The 16191-nt window shown below is 38.6% G+C and overlaps 2 protein-coding genes across 2 annotated transcripts; both read right to left on the bottom strand.

Annotated features, from left to right (window-relative positions):
* Positions 1-21: 21 nt before the first annotated feature.
* Positions 22-7787, bottom strand: LOC143892248 (kinesin-like protein KIN-10A). The gene is made up of 6 exons (XM_077396725.1): positions 7010-7787; positions 5354-5509; positions 5161-5268; positions 4567-4677; positions 2813-4471; positions 22-691 (listed from the first exon to the last, which is right to left on the bottom strand). Exons 1-6 carry the CDS (start codon positions 7640-7642, stop codon positions 413-415), a joined length of 2946 nt encoding a protein of 981 aa, XP_077252840.1. The 5' UTR covers positions 7643-7787; the 3' UTR covers positions 22-412.
* Positions 7788-9565: 1778 nt separating this feature from the next.
* On the bottom strand, positions 9566-14253 carry FIB4 (Plastid-lipid associated protein PAP / fibrillin family protein). Its single transcript, XM_077396724.1, has 4 exons — positions 13825-14253; positions 10914-11150; positions 10674-10800; positions 9566-9969 (listed from the first exon to the last, which is right to left on the bottom strand). Exons 1-4 carry the CDS (start codon positions 14089-14091, stop codon positions 9755-9757), a joined length of 846 nt encoding a protein of 281 aa, XP_077252839.1. The 5' UTR covers positions 14092-14253; the 3' UTR covers positions 9566-9754.
* Between the last annotated feature and the right edge of the window lie 1938 nt (positions 14254-16191).

Raw genomic sequence — 16191 nt, 5'->3', positions numbered from 1 at the left:
CAAAGTGGTATAAACATGTCATACAAAACAACTTCCCAAGCTCCATTAATACTCAAAACACTCCAAATTCCTTCTTAGGAAAGTACATAGAAAATACAATAAATTCTCCAAGCTAACAACTGAAACTGCACAGTGCCCTCTCAAAACCTTCAATCAAAAAGAAACAATTACAGTTCTCCCATTGAATTGAAAACCATGAAACCCAAAAGAAACCATTCTACTTTTATACTCTGCTCTTAGCACTCTTCTTTGGCTTCCTTTCTTTCGGTTTCAAGACAAGAATGTGATCTTATTTGGTACCAAGAGGTACAGTACCCAAGGTAGAATGTGACCTACCATCCTCTCTCATAGTACTAAAATACAAAAGTTGCATAACATATCACACATTTGCAGAGTGGATTTACAAGTATTGCTAAATCCGTAGTCCTGCCTTGAAAGGAGTAGAGCTGAACTTTTGGCCGATTTTGGGCGAGAAGTCATCGCCCTGTGGCATGATTATTGATGGGGAATTTGAAGCAAGCAGAAGACTGTTTTCCAGCGGGGTAAATGGAAGATGATTTATATGTTGGATCACCTTCTTGTTCGGACGCAAGCAAGCAAGACGGACATTTATGTGGTTATTGCAAATGGGTAATTTACTTGCTTGAATTGTCTCTTCCTTCTCTTTCACTACAGGAGCTCCAGTAGGGTCCTGTAAATAGAACAGACCTTTTCATGCATAAAAATAATGAAAATACAGCCAAACTGTTACTAAAATAAGTTGGGTACTGTCAATATTATATATATATATATATATATATATATATATATATATATATATGAGGAAAATGATTGTGAGCTTGAAGCTCATACAACTTATATGAGCTTGAGCGCCAAATACATGTGGGCCCACATTGTTATGATGATCCAAAGCATTCATTTGATAGGCCCTTACATAGATAGGGTGTGTACAAAAAATCAACTCCATTGGATCATCCTAACCCATCCAAAAGTGGATGGCAAAATGGACAGACACCGTTTGCCACAAATCTGCCCATTTTTGCCCTCCGCTTTTCGAGGGGTTAGGATGATCCAATGGAGCTGACTTTTGGTACACACCCTATCTATGATGGGGCCTTGCAAATGAATGGTTTGGATCACCACAAAAAATGTGGGACCCATGTGTTTGGGCCCTCAAGCTCATATAGCTATATGAGCTTCAAGCTCACAATCATTTTCCTCATATATATATTTATATATATATATATATATATATATATATATAGAGAGAGAGAGAGAGAGTAGAGTTCCTAAGGTGTCACCTCATATAGCTTATATGAGGTGGCGCTTAAAAACATAAGGGGCCCACTTTGTTTGGATGATCCAAAGCATTCATCTGATAGGCCCTCACATAGATAGGGTGTGCCCAAAAAGTCAACTTCATAGGATCATCCTAACCCTTCCATTTGTGGAGGTTGAAATGGATGGGTATAAACCTCCATAAATCTACCCATTTTTAACCTCCATAAATGGAAGGGTTAGGATGATCCTATGGACCTGATTTTTTGTAGGCACCATATCCATCTAAGGGCCTTTCAGATGAGTGGTTTGGATCACCCCAAAAATGTGGGCCCCTTATGTTTTGTGAGCGCCACCTCATATAAGCTATATGAGGTGACACCTTAGGAACTCTATTCTCATATGTATATATATATATATATATATATCAGCGTCTAATGCCAATTATGACATATCAGAAAGTAATTAGTTCTATTATATAGTTAAAATTGTTAGATATAAGTTTCCGATGTCAAAACATTAATTGGGGGCCAGTGCAAGAGGCTCCCACCACTGCGAGTCTGGGGAGGGCTAGATGTACGCAGCATTACCCCTTGCTTTACAGAGAGGCTGTCAAACATTAATTGCATTAGTTTTAATATATCAGTACAGCATATGACTTGAAGATATTAAAATCTAACTATTTAGATCTGATTCAATTCTCTCCATCAATCAAATCTAGCCATGCTGTACCTCACCACATAATACTGGTACCCATTAGCTTGCCTAGCATATGGCACAAGATCTGAAAATTTGCAGTTACTTATTTCAAAAGACCAGATAACTAAATTGACCTTAATTCATCTATATACAAAACATTAAGCATAATACTGGTACCCATTAGCTTGCCTAGCATATGGCACAAGATCTCAAAATTTGCAGTTACTTATTTCAAAAGACCAGATAACTAAATTGACCTTAATTCATCTATATACAAAACATTAAGGGGCCCGTTTGGAATTTTGGATACCTCATATTTTGTATTTGGATTTGGAATTGAGTTTGTGTACAAAATGAATAGATCTGCCATCTCATGTTGAGGGAGAGAGAGAGGGAAGGGCGTGGTTTGTATTTGGATTTGGAATTGAGTTTGTGTACAAAATGAATAGATCTGCCAGCTCATGTTGAGGGAGAGAGAGAGGGAAGGGGGTGGTACTTCCTACTGCAGGGGAGAGGTTGAGGAGCCAAGAGGGTGAAGGAAACTGCCAGATCTCTGGGTTTCCAGTTACTTATTTCCACAGCTTATTTGGAAATCTGATTTTTTTCCATTGTCAGTCGCTGAATTGGAAATTCAAGGATTTGATTAGGATCCAAATGTCAATGCCAAAAGGGCTGTAAATGTGAGATTTCCAAATCAAAATCTTCTCGGCATCCAAACCCACCCCCCCCCCCCTAAGGGATTTCTCTCTAGCTCATGATTTCCTTCAGGCATTGCAATAATGGCATTAACAACTAAAAAAAGTTATCAGATGATTATGGATAGAAGAACACTTACCCCAAGCATGAGAAAGGTGAATGTGTGCTTGTTATTATCATCTTCTTTGAGATGCTTTTTGATCAGCTTGCGCAGATCTGCAAGGCTAGCGTCGTTTTGCACCTTCAGCTTTGTAATGAGTTTCCCTGGATTTTCTTTTGTTGCTTCCCATTTCACATACACTTCAGTCAGTCCATTTATCTCTTCATTTATGGGTCTATTGTTCTCCTTCTGTTCTTGCAGTGTTTCATAAGAACTATGTCTTCTGCTCAAGTGGGAATCCATGACTTTGTGTTCATCTGTCAGTTGAGGTGATGAAAATGGCTCCAAAAGTGCCGAACTTAGGCTTTCCATGATGCTTTTTGTCGTTCCATTAGATGGACAACTATCATTCTGTGGTCTGAGCTCTGGCTGAGGAAAATTTTGAATTTCAGAGAGTTCTTTCATATTTGGTTCTGCATCAAACCCCTTGCTAGGCTTCAAAGGAGATGATCGGATTTCAGTACCGTCAGGTCTCTTCTTGGCAGGTGTCGGGGTTCTAACATGTTGCGAAACCTCCCTGTGGTTTCCACAAAGCATGAAAATGTTTTGGATTCTAAGTCTCCTCGCAGAGGCTGCTTCTTTTGTATTTTCCAGTCCCCCAGTGAGTTCCTCACAGTCATTCTTCTCCAATCTATTTCTGCTATAATCATCTTCCTCCATGTCTTCTCGACAATAATGGGGCGTATGTACAAGATTCTCAGAACCCACAAAGGAACCCGTATTGTCATCTATCCTAGAATCACCAATCCTCTGGCTAAAATGCATTTCTTTTTCTTCTACTAATTTCCCCATCTCTTCTTCATCTGTATTCTCTTCATCTTCTCCTTGTTCTTCCCTCTCAAAAATAGTATTCAAGCATACCTTGTCCACATATTTTGGTGCATCAAAATGATCTCCATCCTCCACAGTCCAAAAATTTAGATCCAAGTTGTTTTTTGAATCTATTTCTTTCACATTATGAACAGTTGGTTGATCTCCCATATCCAAATCCATAGATTTCTCCATCCCACTTTCCCCATCAACGTAAATTTCTGACAATCGTTTCATAATCCCACTTCCATCCATCTCTTCTACCAGTCTCTCACCATTGTTCCGCTTCGAATGGCATAACTCAGATTCAATTTCCTCTAACCGCCGCCTCAGCATCTCTACCTCTTCCTGCTGTTGTAAGATTTTCTCTTCCATTCTTCTCCTCTCTAATTCAACTAATTCATTTGCCATTCGCTGACACTCTTGTAACTTTTTCTCTAACTCAAGTTTCAAATTCTGTGTCCTCTCATTAACCTTTGAGTTGATCTCTTCTTCATTTGGTAGTGATTCCCTTCCTTCCAAAAGTTTCAGCTTACTCCTCAACTCTTCTACTTCTTCTTCTTTCCTTGAAAGTTCTTTGTGGGCTTTATCACACTCCTTCTCCTTGAGCTTATTCTCCATTTGTAACTTAAAGATAAACTCGTCCATGGCTGCAAGTTTTGAATCCTCTGGGTTAGTTTTACCCTTTACTGGTGTATGCTTTGCGCGAACAATGCACTTTGCCTTGGCACCATATTCAAGTGTAGAAATGGTTTTGTGCATCTCTTTAGGATCAGGACTTGCACACAGTATCATCAGAATCTTTGATTTGTCATCCTCAAAAGAATCCTAATCAAGGAACAGAAAATGAAAATTGATCTCTCAAAAATCGTCATAAATACTTATTTTTTGGAGACAACTGAGAAAAAAAGAAGTAAAATTACCTGAAGAAGCATGGTTAGTTTGCTATCTCTGAATGGCACATGACAATCTCCATTAGCAATGGACTCCACCACTCTTTTTAGTGCTATATTTCCTTGGTTAATTTTACCTGTCTGCAATGATCAATAGAGAAATCACCTGGGAATTTAATACTATGGGGGGAAAGATAGAACGAAACCTTCAAATTCATTATAGAAAATCAGTTCAAAACATAGATGCAAAAACTTTTTTCATCTGTGTTTTGTGTTTCAAAACGTGGATGTGGGTCAAAATGCAGCCAAAGCAAATCCTAGTTGACTAGGCTCAACACGCCCGAATACCGGGTTGACGCAATCAAGTACTCGGACGATCAAAAGAGTTTTTGATTGATTTTGTAGGGCAAAATGCGTACCCTGACAAGAACTCGGCTAAGGTAAAAAAAGGGAGTCGATTCAGCGAGTCAATGATGATGCGGGGGAGTTTTGAAACTATGGCAACTATGGCTTTGTTTCTCTTTTGATGTAAAATGGGTGTAAAACAAATTTTAAGAAAAACGGGCGTAAATTTTGTTTTCCACCAATTTTATGTCAGAGCCTATGGAAAAAAGATGATATTACCTGCATCTTTGCCTCAAGCCCAGTCTGGCCAGCTTGTTCAATATTTTCAGAACCAGCCATGTCCACAAGCATCAATCTTCCTCCCACCGAAGGGACGTCCAGGATTATCTGTACAAGTTTAGAGAATGTTATTAAAATAGGAAAACTTTGAAAAGGATTGGAAGCCTAAAGTAAAGAAAAATAAGCAACAAACCAGGCAGTGGCTTCGGGAACTTCTTTCATTGCAAAGGGTGCTCTTTATGATTCTCCGTTTCTCTACTTGTGCAACTTCTCGAGATATCTTTCCAGCTTCATTTCCAGAGATAAAAGTTGCATTCTTTGCCTTTTTACCCATTACTTCCAATCTTACCTGCAAACCCGAGAAAGATGGGAAAAAAAAAACAAGAAAGAACATAGCAAGACCCAAAATACCATGATTGATGTTGCTTCTCCTGATTTTACGCCTTGTTTGTTTTGGATTTTGAGAACCGATTGTGAGTCCAATAATCAGTTTCGGGCTCACAATCGGTCTCAAAATCCAAAACAAACAGGGTCTTAGGGATAATCTATATCTGATACAAATGAAGAATCTGTATTGAATGGATTGAACTGTTATGCAAAAACATTGCAAGGATTGAACTGTTATGCAAAAGCTTATAAGGGGGGTGTGCAAGTACTGCAGGGGGGGGGGGGCGGGGGGAGGGGGGGGGGTGAAAATATCATCACCCAAAGGGATGGAAAAAACTCAAAGCATATGGCAATTGTAAAGTTGTGGTAGTAGCATTCAAAAATAACAGATCAAAGAGATATTATAAGTGACGCAGTGAATCCTAAAGTACTGCAATCCGACACGTGGCATGGGTACTTCGCCCATTAAGAAGAATCCATATAATGTGGGGAAAAAACAGTAATTATGAAGCTGAGTGACCCAAATTCAAATAAAAAGTGTATATGAAGTATTTGTTCTGGTGTTTCAGAGATAACAAATTGCAGATATATATACTGGCAAAGGAAGCTAAATCCCATTACAAGTTCATGAGAAAAATCATAATAGTAGCCATTTTTGTTCAATAAAATAGAATCAAATTCAATATTTCCTTGGAAGCTAACAACAGTACCACTTTTGTTTGGAGAAAAAAAGGAAAAAAGAAAAAAGTTGAAAACTAAACACTATAAGGTGCCCATGCAAAAAAGCCAGCCCCACAAGGGCGCCCAATTTGGATCCACATCACCCAACCACATTTAATTTTGCATTTTCAGTGCCATTATAAATGTGGTTGAGTGTGGTATCCAATGGGGCGCCCTTGTTGAAGTATAAATAATTAAATAACACCCTTGTTGAAGTATAAATAATTAAATAACACCCTTTGTTGAAGTATAAATGATTAAATAACACCAAACAGCTTAAGCTTTTGGAGTAATTGGTTGTTTCACAACCCTTGTGGCTGGTTGCAACGGCAACTTTCAGTTTAGCATTCCTCAATAAAAAAAACAAGGTCTTGGATTGTTATAGCATTAAAGAATAGTTAAACAAATACAACAGTACAGCATTTTTGCTTTACAAATAATGTCAAATCATACTAGATTCTTGAATACTTATAACTCCAATGTTTTTCTTGAAGCATACCAAAAATTCCCAAATAAATAAAAGAAACAAGCCTCCCAAACATAATTTATTCAATAATGAACAACATTTCTGAAAGTTCTGCTTCAATTTTCACAGGGATGAATAATCATGGCTGAGGCAGATCCTAGAAATGAGAAAAAAAAAAAAAAAAAAAAAAACTTAAAATAGCCCATACAAAACCTACTTTTCAAGAATTCAAAACATCAAGAAGTCATGAAAGGGGAAAACTATAATCTAATTTACCTTAGAAGCATTCCCTCTTGGCCACCCAATGCTCACTCCCCCACCATTGTTAGTTGAAAGAAGGTCATAGATCTCCTCATTATAAATCTCCAAAACAGTTACTTGAACAAAAGATCCAAAGCCCAAACCTCGATTACCCGTAATCTCTTCTTCATCTCCTTCCCCTAAAATGTCTCTAAGAGCCCTATAAACAATCCCAGGCTGCTTTGAACACCCAAACATTGTATGACTCTTCCCCGAACCCGTGGGCCCGTACATCATAATTGTACACTTGGCCCCCATTTTTACCCCAATTATCCTTGATTCCACAAATTTCTTGTAAAACCCATCAAGATTTTCTTCTTCTGAAATTGAAACACCGTCCAAGCTAAAATCCCTATACCCGATATCCGTTTTGACTCGAATCGTGTGACCGTCTGATGAGATTTGTAATGCTGATAAGGGTTTCTCTTTCTGATTAGGGTAGTCGCGAATTCGGCCTATAACTTCGACTGGATGATCAGTTTGGGGGTTTTCTTTGGGAGTAGGGATTGTGTTTTTTAGGGTGAGATTTGGTCGATTTTTGGAATGGGGGGTTTTTGAAGGGGTTGCTTGGTTTGGAATTGGTTTTGATGAAGGAGTACGAGGAGCCATTAAAGATGATAAAGAAAGGAAATGGGGATCTGATTGGTGGGTTTGGGAAAAAATTGGAGTTGAACGATGGGTTTAGGGTTTATGATGTGAGGATCTTGAGAGAAGATTTTGAAAGGAGCTGAGTATCGGACGATGAGTGAAGGCACACAGGTAATGAGAGAGAGAGAGAGACCGTTTTAAAATTTGAAATAAATATAGCCGTTACTTTTGTAACGTTTATTTCTAACAAGTACCAGGCTGTACGAGAGCTCACAAGTCACAAGAGGCTCCCACGTCGTGATGGATCGGCGATTTGGGGTCTATCGACCATGTAAGCCACCCATATTGGCACTACCATGTTTAGATAATAGCACAAACTCTGCTTGTCTTCTATTATTTAAACAGCTGTGAAAGGTTATTACAGTTCGAAAAAGCTCTCAGAAGCCCTTTAAAAATGAAAAGATGAGATAACTTTGTGCAATTATTAAAACATGGTTGTGCCAATATCAGTAGCCTTAATTTATTTCCAAATTATAGTCACTTATTTTCGTGAAGGAAGGAGATATACTACTCGCCCCCTTTTCTTCCCTGCCCCCACCCTTCTACCTTAGTGTTTTTTTTTTTTTTTTTTATGGGTAACCTTAGTGTATTTATGACTACTCTTTTTACACTTAAAAGGGGTTGGCCTGGGGAAGAAAAAGGGGCAAATCTATCATCCCCCTTACTTTTTCTAAACACTCTTGCCCACCACACATGTGACTCTTTATGGAGCTAATCTAGTTGTCCACCACTTGTCTAATTCATTTCCTTCGATTGTAATTCAATAACCCTAAGCATTTGATTAAAAATATGACTATTTTTTAATTTTGAGCTCTTTTTTTACTAAGATTTTGATGGACCATTTAGGATCATTGGATTACAATCAAACACAAATCAAGGAGTTGAATAGGGGTGGTCCGCTAGATCATGTAATATCACACATAAAGAAGGCCAAGCGCCAGGCGATTCTTCCTAGTATATAGATATAGAGGGATTGTTTTTTCTTCTTACAAATCCCTAATTTGCAGACTATATATCCAATTACATCATCTTAAATTATGAAATTTCCGAAGAATGTTTACCTTTTCAAAAAAAAAAAATTTCCAGAAACACTACACCAATTTTTTGTTGATTAAAATGCCCTCTAAATCATTATTTTTTTAAATAATGATATGGTAGCCGAGTTGGAATCCGAGCGGTTCCGAACAAATTGCCTCTTCACACCCTTTTTACGTTGAAATAAAAATATCCGAGGGGTGCAACTTGGGTCAATTTTTGGGAATTCTGGTTGAGCTTTTACCTTAAAGTCGGGTCCGGGTTGATTCCTATTCATTTTTTAGCAAAAGCTCAGCCCGGTCCGACCCAAGTTGCACCCCGTCCTAGTAATATTTTTTTTACATAAATAATTAGAGGCAATGGAAAATATTTATAGCCCCCTTCTCAGAGTTTTTGACCCTACTATTCCCAATTTTTGGTGCAAAGAAACGGACCCATGTGCCTAGAGTTTTTGTCAACCACCCTACTAATTCCAAAAGCTGCATTTGACTTGGCAGATCCGGAATCAGAATTGGTATCCTATTCTGATTTCTATTCTAATTACCTTGGAAATGGAGTGGAGGAATAATTAAAATAAAAAAAATTAATTAAAAATTCATTCCCACCGGAGTGGAATCAGAACACCACCTCTTGGGACAGGAAATCATTCGAGCATTTCCCCCTTTAATTCCACCCTGGTGTCATTTCTGCCCCTTGATTCTGTCCAAATCATGGGATTTTGGTCAATGGTCCATCCATTGTAGGCCCAACAGATGAATGATTGAGATAGAAAAAAAAAGATTGGGCCCACCTTAGAGCGGCCACCCAATGAATTGTTTGGATCATGCTGAGATATTGCCAAATCACAAAGAGTCTAACAATTTGGGATATATATTTCAGTAAAGGGTTTTTTATTTATTTTTACTTTTACATTTTTCCTTTCAAAGCTGCATCACAAATAGTTTCCTTCTCTACATAATAAGGACTTCTTCAAACATATGACCACTTGTGAAGCTAAAATTTGCAACAGAGGAGAAGAAAGACCATCTTATCTTAAGTTCATGCGATCACAAACACCCTCAGCTCTTCTCTGTCTCCTCGCGTGATGCGGGTATCCGCATCGACATATGTAACTTCGAATTCCCCACTTCCTGTATTAGATGGAGGCCGTAATCCATCTGGAATCCGAGGCAGCTCGAGTGGCGGCAGTTGTGAGAGGCTTCCCGTTGTCTTGACAGTAGTTTTCTCAAATATTATCTTTATCTTCGCAGATCCTATACATATTCAACAGATGGTTTTACAACATAGAATTTTTGCATGAAAAGCAAGAGAGGAAACAATTATAGTTTTAGTTTTAGCAATGTAGATATTTCAGATGTTAACCCCAGGAATTCAGATAATTATGGATAAAAGTTATGTTCAAAAACTCACTGAACCACATGGAATCATCCAAGTAAAGTCAATTTTGGCAGGCCGAGTACCAAGACCAATCCCCAATCTTGAGTAGATTCAGAATTAAAGAATGACAAATATGAAAATAAGGCTTATGTTCGTAAAATTTACGAAAAAATGTTGATTGATCCGTAGCCATTGACAAATTATAGTAATCTGTTTCAATCCGAGACATAAACAGAGACGAGAAATATTTCTAAAAAGGGCCTTGCAAAAGTAAAAGACGCGATGTAAGAATAAAGGATCTGCTTTGACATGAAATGGATATATCCGTATATCTCTGACTCATATTTATGAGATGCTAAAATATGACAAAACCTATACCAAGAATTGGTTCGCGTAGGAATGGGCATATTATTTCACGTAACAAGAAATTGACCTAGTCAATCACGACTTTGCCAACCTTTTATAAAAGCAGCCAGTTTTTCACTGGCATGAGTTGAACTCGGAAATCAAAATTTCCGAGTTGATTCCAAAAGTTGGCCATGAAACCATAAATTTAGCAGAGAGGTGCAAGGAAACCGACCTATAAGTTCAAATTTGTGGGCCAGTGTTGCCGTCGCTTCTATTGGTGGAATTGGCCATGGAGTGCCCAACTGCAGCTCCACTATGTTATCAAAATCTTTGCTTAATATATCAATTCTTTGAAAGACCTGGTAAAACACAAATCAATTACTGGGTTTGAGTAGCATTAACTTCAATGCATATAGTTATCAGGTTATATTATTGAATTAAAATGGATACACTCTTAGACAATAACTTGCACCTGGCCAAGAGTTATAGGCAATAGCCTTCCTATGGGAGGCCCTGGACGGCTCCCACCAAGAGTACGAGAGGAGAATGCACTGCTGTAGATCAATTTCCATCTCCCTTGGAGTATATCGAGATTCGTGGAGAGATCGACGAGCCCTCCCGCAGCTTCAAGCTCCTTTGCTGCATAATCTGCCTTTTGCAAATCTTCTTCATTTGCAGCAAGACCTCTGTTCAGCCCAGAAACAGCGTTCTGCATTTGATCACCTTATAATGTGTTCAAGGAATCATATGACTTACTAGAATAAAAAATAGGGAAATGATATCAGCACAACTATGTTTAATAGTTGCACGGTCCCAACTTGTCTTTTCTCTTTTAATCGGCTTGTGAGAGCTTTTTAGGAACTGTAATAACCTTTTGACAGCTCTTTAAATACTAAAAGACAAGATGCTTTAGTGGAAATATCAAAACACGGTAGTGTTGATACCATTTCCCTAAAAATAATTGGACAATAAACTTCCATGGACATGATGTCAGAAATATTTATTCATAATTAGATGCAAGCTTAACTGGTTTTATAGTTGGAGATGGTGAGTTCAAAGAGAGCATGTTTTCAGGTTAATCAAAAGGATCTTACTCTGTAATTATGACAGTTACTTTGCGCATTTAGATTGCTAACGTAGAAGCTTATGAGCTCTAATTAGTTCACAATATAAAATAGTACTTTTGAGTCGGGCAATTTTTTTCTGACATCTGCATTCGATGAAATGTCAATCAATGCCTTGTGTCTGAGTAATGGTTTCATCAACAACCCATGTCTAAGTAACAGCGAGAAAGCCAATAATTCTGACACTTTTGTGCCAATAAATCATTAATGCAGAATATGTTTGTGTTCTATGCTCATCTTTGGAGAAAAATATTTCATTGTTCCCAAAAAAAGGCAACTTTAGGGAAACGCCTTCTCCCATTATTTTTGTTCGGAAATTTGCAAAGCAAGCTTGTTATAGTACAGTACTACAGTCCAAGTACCTAAGTGCCAGGCTACTGGCTATGAAATTTAAAGTAACAACTTTCAATCCCATAACAGCTAGTTTCACAAAGAACATGGTTTTATCTATTTAATGCACCATGTGTAGCACTCGATGACAGCCCACTGTGGAAAAAAAGATTTCTCAGCACCAAAATTAACCTTGTCTTCAAGTATACGAGACTCAACTTTCGTTTCAGTCTCTTGCAGCCCACTACTTTCATCATAGAAACATAGGGATACATGAAAATTTCAAATCCGAAAGCAAATCAAACAGTCTGTTTACGTGCTTGGAAAAATTCTCTCTAGAGGACTGGAAGGGCATTATCACATCCGAAATCTGGCGAGCCACCAGTTAAGACAACTCATGGGAATTCTTGTCCAGGTGCTGCCTAAACGTAGAGGCCATATCCTGAAGCGGGCACGCGCAAGAGCTTCGTCCTTGTGGGGAAGTTCCTTCACTCAGCGAAACTGGATTAAGATTCTCCTCTAGCAAAGGATTTTCACGAATAGAAGTCCTTTGATCATGTGTTACGGCACTCTCAGAAATATTAGTCACTAGCATTTCCGGCAGCACCGGCGCTTGGATTCTTACTTCTAGTATTATGAGCTATTTAACATTGCGTAATGCTGCCACAAAAATGGTGTTCGGAGTAAAATGATACGACGCGGTCAGTCAGTGCACCATGTGGAGTATGTGTGTGTGTGAGATGTGCGGGCGTGCCAGCCCCCAAAGAGGAAAGAAATTGGAAACTCAATTCGAGGGGTCAACAACCGAAATGTTTCCATCCTCTGGGATTGGATTTCATGCGATTGGGAATAAGAGGGGAACAACACTTCCACCCTGGGCACCGCTGCCTTTAAAGGGCTTTTTACACTACAAACACAATGCCAAATGTGGAGAGGTCGACACATGCATAATGTGAACGACACATCGACACACGCAGAACGTGAACGACTCGTGATTGACTCAAAACATCGACCAGCAAAGAACGCAAATGCCGCCGCCGATGCACACAGAATGCAAACGTCATTCAGGGTCGATAGACCGTCACCTAGGAAGATGAATTCATTGCTTCCTTAATCCGGGGAAAGCTACAGGTACGAAAAGTAAAGGTACAGTACTGGAAAAGTAAAGGAAAAAATGCTAAAACATGTTTGATGTTGGTTATGGGACCACTTCCTTGTAGACAAACGTCTCCTTATATAGCTTTATTCGGGCAACCGCTCTTCATTACCCCATGTTCTCTAGGAGAGCACTTTTTGGTAAATGTCTATTCTAGGCTCCCTTATTTGCCCGTCCTGCATTCTTCCACATGACCATCACCCATCTTTTGAAGCACCGCTCTCTGACCTAGTCCAATTCGGTAACTGTCTACCGATCGAGTTTAGAAGTAGGAATAAGCAAGGGAAAACTCCTAGTAGCTGTCTAGTCTTCTAAGCTTCCATTATCGGCACGTTCGATCGGGTGACAGGCGTGCCAGCCTGTCACGTCACTTTGTCGACCCGTTCCAAACTGAGTCATGGTTCAACAATTCGGTCTCTTATGGCCGATTATGCCCAAAAATGGGTGTAAACAAAACCAAGTACATCATCAAACTCATAAAGAATAAGATGAACAATAGCAATGATAAAAATTGGCAATTCAACAAAATTAGAGACTACCCAGTTCTAACTAAAACAAAAGTAATCATGAAAAGTATGATAACCACCGAACCCAATTCGAACATCTAAATAAAAGTGCTCATGAAAATTCGGATACCCACCAAACCCAATTCCAATATCCTTCATGGGCAGAGTTACAGGGTACCCACTTAACGATTTGTTATGAAAATGCCAAAATCAAACAAAATTAAGCATAAAAAACACAAAACCAACATGGAAGATCAAAGGACTCACCAGCAATTTCAGCTTCAAGGAAGCAATGAGCTCGGATTTCGACTCGAGAAAAGGGATTTCATCGAGTGTTGATTGCCCAACAAGAGCACTCTGTGAATGCTTTAGTGTCTTTCTTCTCGGTTGTGGAATAACACGAAAGGTGTTGAAAGATTTGGGATTCCATGTTGTTGTGGGAAGGGAAATGATGTTGTGTTGAAGGGAATGAAGAGTAGAAGAAGAAGATGAGGAGGGAGATATCAGAGATGTGGACAGTAGCAGAGTAGCCATGAGTTTTTCGGCTTAAGAAAAAAAAAATATGTGAAGAAGGCTTTTATCTATCTCTTTAGATGTTGAGTTTTGGGGTTTTCCTCTTTGATTTTTTTTTTCTGTGGATCTTTGAGGGGATGCTTGCTGACTTTTAGCTAGCAAAAGTAGAAGGGTCCTCTTTGTTCATACTCTTTGGATTTTTAGTTGTTGGGGAGACTTATTTGGATCATTGAACAAGTGGCCCTCATTTGTCCTTTCCCCCCTCATCTCCATTTAGAACAAATTGAGTAGTCGGCACAAACACACCTTGTCCTATATGCTTAATCAGCTACTACAATTCCCAAAATCTTATCAGCAGCCATTGACAATTGGTTAAAGTATATAAGAGAAGGTGAGTTAGTAACCAAGTGCGAATGTCAGTGGCCTACTGATAAAGATAAATGATATCAGCGCAACCATCTTTTGATAATTGCACTAAACCATCTTGTCTTTATTCTTTAAAGAGCTGTCCAGGGTTATTACGTTCCCCAAAAGCTCTTACAAACCAACTAGAAAGGAAAAGACACGGTTTGTGCAATTTTTAAAGCATGGTTGTGTTGATATCATTTCCCTTGCTAAATCAACAATTATTTATTCTCATGGACTTATTATGTATGCAGTAGATTTATGTATCTTAAATTTTCAACTATGAATGGGATGTTTATAGTTACTATTTTTAAGAGTCATAACTTCACTCTTATACACTGTCTTTGAACCTGATTCAGGGGAGTGACCGCCGGTTCAATGGATACAACATTTGAAACTAGAAGAGAAATAAGCTGCAGGGAGGAAGAACAAACAAAATAAAGGAGAGCCATAGTTTTTTTTGTTTTGTTTGGATCTTATGTTGACAAGTCTATGTTAAAGAGTTTTTTATTTTTGGGAAAATTAGATTTACACCCCCTCTAGTTTCTGACACTTCCACTTCTACTCCTATAGTTTAAAACGTGACAACTATACCCCTGTATACGGTTCGTCCACAGATTGAAGGGTTAGGATGATCCGATGGAACTGGCTTTTTGGGCACACCCTATCTATGTCAAGGCCCATCAAATGAACGCTCTGGATCATCCAAACAATGTGGGCCCATACCCGAATCCAAACACTACAAAAAACACAATGGGCCCACATTGTTTGGATGATCCAGAGCGTTCATTTGATGGGCCCTGACATAGATAGGGCGTGCCTAAAAAATCAGCTCTATCGGATCACCCTAACCCTAATGCATGGGTGAGTGGGTGATAGTGGGCCTCACCTATAGAAATATGAAGTGTAAAAGTGTGGGTCCAAATATGCTATAACAACCATTCTTTGCCCCCCACCCCCGGGACCAAATTCCTGGCTCCGTCCTTGCTTCAATCTGTGGACGAACCGTCAACTGAGGAGGTCTACACAAATTGAAACCACATGGGGTGTAGTTGTCATGTTTTAAACTATAGGGGTAGAAGTGGATGTTTCAGAAACTAGAGGGGTGTAAATGTAATTTTCCCTTTATTTTTTTATGGTGTACAATTGGCTGTATCCCAAGCTTATGAGAAATTTGTAGTTTTTCAGGATTGAGAAGTAGGCAGAATTTAAAATGGTGGAATATCGAGTCATCGTTTACTTTTCAGAATTGAAAGAATTATGAGGTTAGTTTCATGATAGGGTACTTGTTCTAGTATTTTAGTAACTTATCATAAAATAGGAATTTTGGATTTGTAAGATTTCAAATCCAAAGAGCATCCAAACAAGAGATTTTGAAAGTTAGATTTGAAATCCAAATCCTTACGTGATCGTCCAAACAAAAGTAATAAATTTATGAATTTCAAATCCACATATTTTCAAATTCCAAATGACATGTCGCATGGTCTAATTAGTTAAACACATCATGCTGAGGGGCCATCATGTTTTTAGACACTGGAAATATGGGTCTTCTTAATCATCCCTTGGCATTTCGCTTAGAAGGTGCATTTATGTTCCAACTATGGGGTATTGGGATTGATTGTATGGTCATATGGGCTTGATCAACGACCAGCAAATGTGACCAAAATATCCTTAGTATAGTCATTAATTTTCAAATAAACACTGTTGATAGCATGT

Source organism: Tasmannia lanceolata, unplaced genomic scaffold, assembly GCF_043159265.1.
Source record: "Tasmannia lanceolata isolate RefF3 unplaced genomic scaffold, GAP_Taslan_0.1 ptg000015l, whole genome shotgun sequence".
NCBI lineage: Eukaryota > Viridiplantae > Streptophyta > Magnoliopsida > Canellales > Winteraceae > Tasmannia > Tasmannia lanceolata.
The sequence above is the reverse complement of the archived record's forward strand: the minus strand, read 5'-3'. Positions and strand labels throughout refer to the sequence as shown.

Bases quoted from the DNA above. Each gene is read 5' to 3' on its own strand.
- LOC143892248 (XM_077396725.1), bottom strand. From the start codon at position 7,642: ATGGCTCCTCGTACTCCTTCATCAAAACCAATTCCAAACCAAGCAACC. The intron at 5,510-7,009 runs GTAAATTAGATT...TCGGGTTTGCAG, and splicing joins CAAGAGGGAATGCTTCTAAG to GTAAGATTGGAAGTAATGGG. The intron at 4,472-4,566 runs GTAATTTTACTT...TTCCTTGATTAG, and splicing joins AACTAACCATGCTTCTTCAG to GATTCTTTTGAGGATGACAA.
- FIB4 (XM_077396724.1), bottom strand. From the start codon at position 14,091: ATGGCTACTCTGCTACTGTCCACATCTCTGATATCTCCCTCCTCATCT. The intron at 11,151-13,824 runs GTGAGTCCTTTG...GATCAAATGCAG, and splicing joins CCTTGAAGCTGAAATTGCTG to AACGCTGTTTCTGGGCTGAA. The intron at 10,801-10,913 runs GTGCAAGTTATT...GTGTTTTACCAG, and splicing joins TGCCTATAACTCTTGGCCAG to GTCTTTCAAAGAATTGATAT.